This window comes from Lycium ferocissimum, chromosome 11 (genome assembly GCF_029784015.1).
Source record: "Lycium ferocissimum isolate CSIRO_LF1 chromosome 11, AGI_CSIRO_Lferr_CH_V1, whole genome shotgun sequence".
NCBI lineage: Eukaryota > Viridiplantae > Streptophyta > Magnoliopsida > Solanales > Solanaceae > Lycium > Lycium ferocissimum.
This window is the reverse complement of record NC_081352.1, coordinates 25,256,477-25,266,737: the sequence shown is the minus strand read 5'-3', so window position 1 is coordinate 25,266,737 and position 10,261 is coordinate 25,256,477. Positions and strand designations below refer to the sequence as shown.

General features: G+C 34.1%; 1 protein-coding gene across 1 annotated transcript; it reads right to left on the bottom strand.

The window, feature by feature from the left end:
- Positions 1-604: 604 nt before the first annotated feature.
- LOC132038165 (uncharacterized) lies at positions 605-6,815 on the bottom strand. Its single transcript, XM_059428882.1, has 5 exons — positions 6,440-6,815; positions 4,231-4,309; positions 3,418-4,134; positions 1,921-2,172; positions 605-1,046 (listed from the first exon to the last, which is right to left on the bottom strand). The coding sequence occupies exons 1-5, from the start codon at positions 6,813-6,815 to the stop codon at positions 887-889; spliced, it is 1,584 nt and encodes a 527-aa protein (XP_059284865.1). The 3' UTR covers positions 605-886.
- Positions 6,816-10,261: the final 3,446 nt, after the last annotated feature.

Genomic DNA, 10,261 nt, shown 5'->3' with positions numbered 1-10,261 from the left:
TAAAAATCTCATTCATCCTGGTCTGATCCGAACTTTTAATAATATGTTTGTCATTACGTGCAACTATCTCCACTATAGAAAGAAAAAAAGAAAAAGATTGTGGTTCTGATTGCATGTCATTTCTTACCATGTAAAATTTGTGGTTACGTCTTATAGAAAGAAATTTAAAAATCTTTTTTGGTGACTGTGTAAAGATAATCTTATTTAAACAAAACAAAATAAACAAGGCAATTGAAGTGATAAGATGGAAAGCAAGGGTAATAAATAACCTGTAAAAGTAGAATTGGACGTGGGATCCACTATAGAAAAAGAAGAATCTTTAAAAGTTACCCGACACAGCAAATTTAAAAGTCAGCGGTAGTGGTGTTCAGAAAATGAATTGAGGACAGCCCAAGTAAAAGCCAAATTACAACCACGTGTAAGAATTGAAATTCCCATACAGTCCCTGTGGAGACGACAACTTTTTGCAATCCTCGTTTATATATAATAGTAAAAGTAATATCAACAAACGAACTTGCTTTAAACTCAAACAACAAAGTCACCTTATCCAACAAAACAAAAACATACAAAGTTATCATGAAATATGTCTAAACAGCCTGAAATATATAGTTTTAAAAAATGCAAATTATTACTTCATATAAACCAAAAGGTTTCAATTAATTCTTTAACCCCAATACACAAATTGGTACAATTTGGTGTGATTGTCAAAAATTACAGCTAACGCGTAAGGCTAAGATGTTAACATGCTCAACTAGTGATATCAGCATTTTAAGCCAATGCTTGTAACCACATTAGAACTGTACATACGAAGACTGTTGCTCCTTCTAGATAATTTCAAGTAAATGAACACAAGGATCATTTGAGTGAGATTGCCACGCCTTACCCTCTATCTCTTCAAGGATGACATATAGAAACCCTGCAACAGCATATGTGACGGTGGCAACATATTATTTGCTATCTCCAAATTTGTAATTAGTTCCGTCACTTGAGATGGCAACATGTACACTTCATCTGCTTGATTTTCGGTCACCCATTCTTCTACTTTCCTGCAAAACAAAAAGTTTAATCTCAGCCAAGGAACTTTTGAAATGGATAGGAAAGGGAGTAATTGGTAAGAAGCGCATGAATTGAGAGAAAAGAAGAGAGTGGCCACAGCAACATGTGGCATCTGATAATGTTGAAACAGATAAAGTAATAACAAGTCTTATGGATGATTGTCTTATTTTCAGCAAGTCCTACAAGATTTATCTACATAACCTTCAGTTGGATTTCTAATGTAAAATGCAGAGCCCCGCTTCTTAAGGCTCCACTTGGCCTTTTATGTGTAACACAGCAACATCTTGGAGAGTGTTCAAAAACGATTTCTTTTCAAATCAGTAGCAACACCATCTGATCTCTAAAGAGTCCGAGAACAGTATGTCTTAACCCGTTTGGCCATGAGAATTATTCACATTTTCTCGAAATAACTTTTCACTTTATTTCAAAACCAGTGTATGGTTAAAAAAAATTCCAAATTCAACTTGGAGTTGGATTCCAAATTTGGAAAAGTGTTCCAAACCTATTTTGCAACTCCATCTTCATAAGTTCCATATAAAGTGCTCTATTATCTCCTTTGCAAAAAGTATAACCAAACACAACTCCATCTACATAAATTCCAAATAAAGTGAAATATTTGGAATCTATGGCCAAACGCCTACTTAGTATTTCATGCCAACTTTCCTATTGGCGCACCTGACAATATGTATCTTGTAAGGTCCTCCAAAAGTTTGAACACCTAACTCCTCCCAACCCCCCTCAGCTTCCTCTTTTGTTCCCCCACCCAACATAAAGGCAGAGATAGAGGGAAGATACCTATAAATACATGCAGACGGCATCAAAAGAGAGAAGAAAAGGGCCCGCTAGAGTAGAGAAAGCAATCACCTGTGTTCAAGTTCCATGCCCTTGATGTTTGCAGAGAACAATAGCTTGACAATGGGGTACATATTAATCTTGGCAACTGGTTCCATGTCATGCCTGCAGCATCCACTATAGCACCATGCGTTTGGGTTTAGGAGAACAATTTGTGACAGTGCACTTTTGGTGTGTATATCTCTGACAACAGTCCGAAATGATAGTTCATCTTGTGCAGCTTCAAGCAATTGACGTGAAAACATCCTTTCCAAAGTATAGTCCCTGTCCCCCAGAGTAGGATTATTAATACATCACAAATCAAAATCAATCAATTATCAATCGTCTCTCAATTTCAAATTAGTTCCAATACAGCAATGTAAAGTCTCTAACCAAACAAAAACTCATGATATACATCAGACATACTATGAAACAACTAAGTCTTGATCCCAACTAATTGTATCACCAATATGGATCATTTGCATCAATTGTATTCTGTCTATGGTTAAGTCCGCATTGCTTCTCCGAAATTGTATCCGCCCGTGTAATCATATGATTGGTCCCCCCCCCCCTTTTTTTTTGATGACATGGGAACCCGCAGCCGCTACCCCTCGGGTGCGCACAGGGTAAACCTAGCTCCTATGCAATAGCTCGCAAACCACACAGGAGAGATAACCCGCACTAGGCAAGCCCCGTGCGACGAGCTCGACCCAGAAGGCAAAGCCTCTCTTTGTTGTAGGCAGGGGGTTTCGAACCTGAGACCTCCATTATGAAAGCCCCAGGCTCAACCAACTGAGCCACCCTTGCGGGTCTGACTGGTCCCCTTTAGCACCTTAATAATCAAGTGTCACACCTCCGGAGTGGTGCACTTGGAGGTCTATGCAGGAGATGGCCAAACAATCTCAATCTTTTATGTGCTACTTGCATCTACGTTGATTGTGGTCAGTTTTTATCTTGTAAACTACATGCATTTACCTATAACATCAACATTTCTATTCTTGGGGATATTTTGGGCCTTAAAGGCCCAATATTTAATCCTGCATAACATTGCTGGCCCCACAACCTCTCTATAGCTCACCTTGTACTTTGGTAGGTATCTTCCTTATGCATAGCACATCAGTAGTGGTAATAAATGAAAGATAGAGGAAATAAACTCTATCCTAAGCACTTCTCTCTATCAGGGAATGACTTGTTCAACTCCTGGAGAGGCCAACATCTAATTTATAGCACTAGAAAACTATTTAGCATTTACTGCGCCATTGACAAAGTTACTGTTCCCATTTAATTTCAGCTTTCCAAAGAAAGAAAGACATCAACTCCCTGAGATGTTAAGCATGAGATGTTAATAGGAAAAAATGTCAAGAAACGTATAACATAAAGGACACATCTATATAACTAAATTTCCTATTTACAGGCTCCATATGGTTTCAGGAACTACAAGTTGGAAGGAAGTTTGAGTTTAGAAGAAAAATATAAGAGAATGTCCTACAAGATAAATTAAATATAGGGGGACAATGATAGATGGTTTACCTAAATGTATCATTCAATCCATGGACAGGCAAACAGGTAGATATCTTATATTTGTATAGCCGAACTCCATCATCCAATGGTGCATTATCAGTGGAGGAAGGATATGATCCAATAAGAGATGAACATTTAGGACAGGGAAATTCAATCCACTTGACATCTTTGGAAAGATTGGAATGTCTCAACATAAAAGCATCCCCAAGGCAGCCTTTAAGAAATATTTTCTGCTTATCTAAGAGTTCATTATTCATTTCATGTTCTTTCTCCTTTGAAAATCTTTCACCATGATTATTAGTACAACAGCCATTACTGTGGTTACTAATGTGACCGTTTGCCTCGGAAGAAACTCCCGCCAATGACTTCATTTTGTCTTCATCCTTCAATTTTAAAGGTATGCATGTTGAACTATCACCATTTATCACGTTTTCAACAACTCCATTGCTTGGTTTCACCCCAATATTTTCTGCCATCTTGGCTGAGTTCACCTCAGAATCATAAGTTTGGTCCCCTTTCGGCTCAGGAAATTCACATCCGATGAGGTCCTCTTTGCATACAATAACAGATGCACCAGTTATAAGGCAAACACCAGTTGTACATGAATATGACTTTGCAAATTGCCTGACCAGCTTTTCACTAATACCACCAAACGAGCAACAACATGTCCCAAACCAATTATCTGCAACATCTTGCCAGTCGACTGATGGCATCTCATTAAATAATCTGATAAAAAAATAAATATTTAGAGACATGCAATGGCATTCAAGTAAAATAAGTAATGAGCATTGTCTGTCTAACTGAAAGAAAGAAGAGTCCTACCTGATACCCTTGGTTAACTTAGTCGAGCAATTTCTGCAGTAAAAATGAACTTCCTCCATAGCAGATAATTTCTTTATTTCTAATCCAACAAAGCGAAATTATTAAGAGGGAAATCAAATAAATGAAAAAGAAACTCAATAAGTACCAGAATGCAAATAGTGGTAGATTCACAAAGTACGTTAAGCAGTGATCATATTTATATGCCTACAACAACAACCACCCAGTGAAATCCCGCAACGTGGGGTCTGGGGAGGGTAGAGTGTACGCAGACCTTACTCCTACCAAGCTAGGACGGTTGTTTCCGAAAGACCCTCGGCTCAATAGAAAGCATAAAAAGAGGTCAGATGGCGCTCTAAAACATAAAATTGGAGCAAATTGATATAGCAGTTTTTGCATTACAATTCAGCAGTTTCTCAATGACGATATACATAAAAATACTACAGGTTTGACATAAACCATAATAAAGCTATTGAAATTGAATAAACCATAATAAAACTATTGTAATATCATTGTCTAAACCCTTCTTTTTTGTCTTAGTATCTCAAGGTAATTGAGTCGTCAACATTTTTTTCACAAGGGTTAGCACATGTTTTAGAATTTTGAAGCTGTATTTGCTACTGATTCAACAGAGTAACACATTATGTTGATCAAATTCTTGACAATTTTATCTTGCTAACTATTGAAATACCTGAAAAACATTCAAAAGTGAATTCTTGACAAGATTTATAATTAAAAATGTTATGAACTATTTAATCCAATTGGCGGATGGACAATATAAGTAACAGGTTCATATTAACCCTGCATTTTTTACACGGATTACAGAAATATGTGTGAAAATTAACAAAAAATTTAATAAATAATAGATTTCGAACCCATAATTTCAAATGTGTAATGAGTTCAGTCGTAAGAACCTAAGAACTTATAATTTGTTATTGTACCTGAGTATGTTTGGAATACATTAAAATAGTTATACTCATTATCTATGGAGAGAATAAAATATCATAATCATATATTCTTTTTTTTTTTTTTTTTTTTAACTTTCATATATGGTGAAATTTTCATTTAAGAAAAAAGAGTCTGCCTTTAGCCCCATCCCCTTGTATCATCCAAGCACCAATAAACATCCAAATTCGCAAATATAAAACACAAATTAAAAATATTATAATATTAATCTATAAAGACTACAAAATATCACAATCATATTTTTTTCCTTTTTTTTTTTTTTTTTTTTTTTTTGAAACTGGTAACTATTTTTTTTTTACTCTTTTTTTTTTTTTTAACTTTTAAATATGGTATAATTTTCTTCTAAGAAAAAAGAGTCTGCCTATAGCTGCATCCCAATGTATCAACCAACCACCGATACACATCCAAATTCACAACTATAAAACCAAATTAAATTAAACAAAAAAAATTAATAAAAATGACTAACCACCAAACTACCACACCCTTGGTGCAACATAAAAAAATTATATTAATCTATAAAGATCATAGAATATCATAATCATATGTTGTTCTGACTTTGAAATATGGTAAAATTTTCATCAAGGAAAAAAGGTCAATCTTTAGCTGTGTCCCAATTTATCCACCAAGAACTGCTAAACATCAAAATTCACATATATAAAAAGGCAAGTTACACATTTGACCGGTCGGTAAAAATTAATTACATTCGCTACCCAAATATACAAAAAAAATATACACTACTTTAAACAAATAGTGCACATTTTTTTTATATTAGTTTTTATATACATTTGTCAGCTATTATTTCGGTGGCACCTACATAAAAAGTACTATAAGTCATAATAATTAAAAGTTTAAAATATTTAAAGGGCATACGAATAAATTACAGTCAAAGATTCTTTTTGACTCTCGAAATCGAATCGTATTACATATATTGGGACAGAGGGAGTATAAAATATCATAATCATATATATTTTTGACTTTTAAATATGCTACAAGATCCATTCAAGAAAAAACCGACATTAAACTAAACAAAAATAAAAAAATAACTGCCCATAATTAACCAAGAAAGGAAATCAAATATGGAATAACAATATAATTTTAACATAACACAAGGGTTAGTGAATATTCATAAGCAAAGGGATCAAAAGTGCACATCTCAAAAGGTTAAATGTGTTTAGTCAGATATTACAAGGACTAAAATTAGAATTTACGATAACTGAAGGACCAAAAATGCTATAAAATGACTGACCATTATTCACTGAGAAGGGAAAGCATGTATCTGAACCGGGTTTATCATCCGGGTCGGATAAATCCAAACCCGCAACTAACGGATGATTAACAGGAAGAAGAAGTGAAAGTTTAACTTCAATATGATCATCAAATGCTCTAAAGTGAACCGGTTCTTCCGGGTCAATTAAAACCCGAGGAACCGGGACCCGAACCGAAGTCTCATTAAAACTGACAGCTAGCAAAGATTGTTCAATAATTAAGTTGACTTTTATGTTTGTACATTGAGAAGAAGGTTTGAATTTGGGATTGAAAAGTATTAATCGAAGAGTTGAGATATGAGATTGAGCTTCCCAAGTGAATAGCCATTTACTAGGGTTTATTTCAAATGAAGACATGTTTTTGATCGTTTGATTTGATTTGGCGGAAAATTGATAATTTGTTTAGATATTTTTGCGCTGTTTTGCATGGATTTCATTTAAGCCCAATGGACAACTAACGGGCAATTTGCTGGATTGTCCTTCGCTAGGGGAATGGTCTCTAATTTTTATCCTTAGCTAAAAGTTTTTTGGTTCCAAGTTCGAATTTTAACTTAGTCAAAAATTTAAAAAAAAATCACAAAACATGAGTTGGGATTCGCAAGGCATAAGTTGAGTTTCAAACTCTGCCTCAAGGCAAATATATATATATATATATATATATATATATATATGTGTGTGTGTGTGTGTGTGTGTGTGTGTGTGTGTGTGTGTATATATTCTTTGAAATTCTGTAAACCTCTGCCTTAAAGCCTAACTTTGGGTAAAAGTTTGCCTTAAAGCAAACTTCTGCCTTTAAGGCCCAACGCCTTGCGAATCAACTTACTGCGCTTCTGACACAACCTGTAGCTTGAATCCCAATTTATGTCTTGCAAATTTTATTTTATTTTCTTGAACCTGATTCGAACCCAGGACCTCTGGATGTTAAGTGAAGGACAAATATTAAATACCGCCAATTTGAGGGACAAAAATTAAAGACCACTGCAAAAGAAGGACAATCCGCGCAAAAACAATGACAAATAACATACCAAGCGCAAGAAATTGCAGACCGTATGGTGGCGTTGAAGTTTAGGCTCACTTCTGTAATTTGTTTAAAAAGTAACCTCCACTTTATTTTTGGGTTAATAGTGTTTTTGGTTCCTCAGTTATATAGTAATTTTAATTTTTAGTCTCTTGTAATATCTGGATAAGCCCATTTAATCTTTAATTACTTGAAATATGCACCTTTAATCTTTTTGCTTATCAATATTCACAAATGTTTAGGATCATTAGCCCTTCCATTGTTTTGATTATTCATGTGTTATGCAGAATATGTATTGTTATTTCATATTTGAGGATAATATACTTTTACAAGTAGTTCAAATATAACATATTTACTACGTAAAAGAATCAAAAACACGCATTTCAATTAATTGAAGGCTAAATGTGTTGAGTCATATCTGTAAAAGACCAAACTTAGAATTTACCAATAACATAAGGACCAAAAATACTACTATCCCTTGTTAATTTTTTATACAGTTCGAAATGTTGTTGAAATTTTGTTAAGATTTTTCAGGTCATCCCTTATTGATAAGATTTTTTCCGGAGATTCCGGGTCAATTAGTATCCGAAGAACGGGGACCCAAACCGAAGTCACATTAAAACTGACAATGAGCAAAGATTGCTCAATAAATAAGTTGACTGTGATATTGGAGCATTGTAAAGAAAGTTTGAATTTGGGATTGACAAGTATTAATCGTAGAGTTGAAATGTGAGATTGAGCTTCCCATGTAAATCCCGATTTGCTAGGGTTTTTTGAAGATGTTGTTGATTTGATTTGGGGGAAAATTGAAATTTTGTTACGATTTTTGGGTCGGGCTTGCATGGATTTTGTTTAAGCCCAATGGATAAATAACATAGCAAGCTCGAGAAATTGCTGAATAATGCCACCATAAGGGGTCGTTTCGTTTGCTCGGACTAGTTATCTTGATGTTATTTATTATTGACTGTTTGATTTGTTGTACTAAAAATGACATCCATTGTTTAATTTCTAAGAAGAAGTTGTTTGTTTATAAAAATATTTTCCATCTTATTAAGTAGAAAAGGGTTTGAGGGACCTCAGGGCCATTTTTGTCATTTTCAGTATTTTATTCCGAGATAACTAATTTCAGTACTAATATTCCACCATCTAACAAGTATAACTAGCCCCAGTACTATTTCTAATCCTGGTATAACTTATCCCATGATTAGTAACCAAACAAGGGATAAAACAGTACCAAATTTTTATTATAGGACTATTCATGCTTGTTCAACATACTAAACAGTACCAAATTCTGACCTTCGTTTCTACTGCATTGATGATTGGACGTTTGCCAAAGTAATTGGCCTTTTGATTCCCAATATTTTTCAGTTTAATTTTTGTGTGTTTTTTTACTGATATTCATATACATATATGTGTTTTGTCTGGCTTGTTGACACCCAATTTTGACCCTCCTTTCTCCCAATTTATTTCCTCGAGCTTCTAAGTTAATAATAAAACAAATATTTTATCATCGCTAATGTTTTCATTATTATTATTATTATTGCTATTAGTACTACGATTACTATTCATACACTCAATAATAATAATAATAATAATAATTATTATCCTCATCATGATCATCGTCGTCTTTCTTTTAACTTCTAATTTTCTTCTTTAAGGCTTCTCATGTTCATCGACTTAATAAAGTTGCGATACTATTCTAGTTTTACGCTTTATAATATTTTTACTATGGCATTTTTCACTAAACTTTAGAATATTTCATAAATTATTTTAAGTGCTATAATTTTTAAGGTATATTAAATATTAATATGTTAATATTACATGGTATTATATAATATGGCTAAAAGTATAGTTTTATTCAACTAAAAGCCTTGGTGAGGAAGAAGGAAAAAGGCCAATGCCTTCAGCTAATTTAAAGGACCAAAACTAGTAGCCCAAACGACCCAAGTCTTTCCTTTCACTAGCCCAAAACGGAAACCCAGCAAGCCCTTTCCAAATAATCCCTATACAGTCTAGAATTTTTCCACATATCTGAAAAAAGAAATCCAAATCTCCCCTATCTCTCTTCACGTGATGAGTTATTGTTTTTCAGGAAACTTTTTGACTTGCCAAGACTCTCTCTCCTCACTTTTCTTCAAACCTTCAGAAGACTCCATCATCTTCTTCCCATTTTCATGCTTCACCACACAAAAGATCTTAAGGTGACAGAAAAAAAATCTCAACATTTTGGGCAATGACAGCTTTTGCTCTTCTCACTCTCAATTTCAAACGGCTCTTGACTTTTCTTTTGAAATTCTAATTCAAATTCCCGCTCTAAGAACCCTAGTTGCATTTATAAATACCAACTGTATTGCAACCATTTAAAAAAATAAAAGCTTTTAGCCGCCACTTCTCCCCTTTGAACTATTAATCTCCTTCATACTATTTTTTTCGTTCAAAGCACTAATTAAGCTTATTTACTCTCTTATTATCTCCGTTTAAAACCTCGGATCTGAGCATCGTTCATGTTCGAGCGTAGATCGGAGATCCAAAGCCCCACTTCACTGCACCCATAGCAGGTCAGTAGTGTCTCTTCCTATTCTTTTCAGTTCTGAAGATATTCAGTCATATTCATGCTATGAAGTATGCTAGGCTAATGTTAAATATCATGAAATATAAATTTTCAGCAAGCTTCTAGTTGATTGTCGTTATTCATGATTTGTAGCTTGTATATTAGGATTATGCCTATAGGACTCATTCAATCTTACTCGTTCACATGTTACCAGATTCGAAATATTTAGAAATG

Bases quoted from the DNA above. Each gene is read 5' to 3' on its own strand.
- LOC132038165 (XM_059428882.1), bottom strand. From the start codon at position 6,815: ATGTCTTCATTTGAAATAAACCCTAGTAAATGGCTATTCACTTGGGAA. The intron at 2,173-3,417 runs GTAAACCATCTA...TCTGGGGGACAG, and splicing joins GGATTGAATGATACATTTAG to GGACTATACTTTGGAAAGGA. The intron at 1,047-1,920 runs GTGATTGCTTTC...TTTGTTTTGCAG, and splicing joins GGCATGGAACTTGAACACAG to GAAAGTAGAAGAATGGGTGA.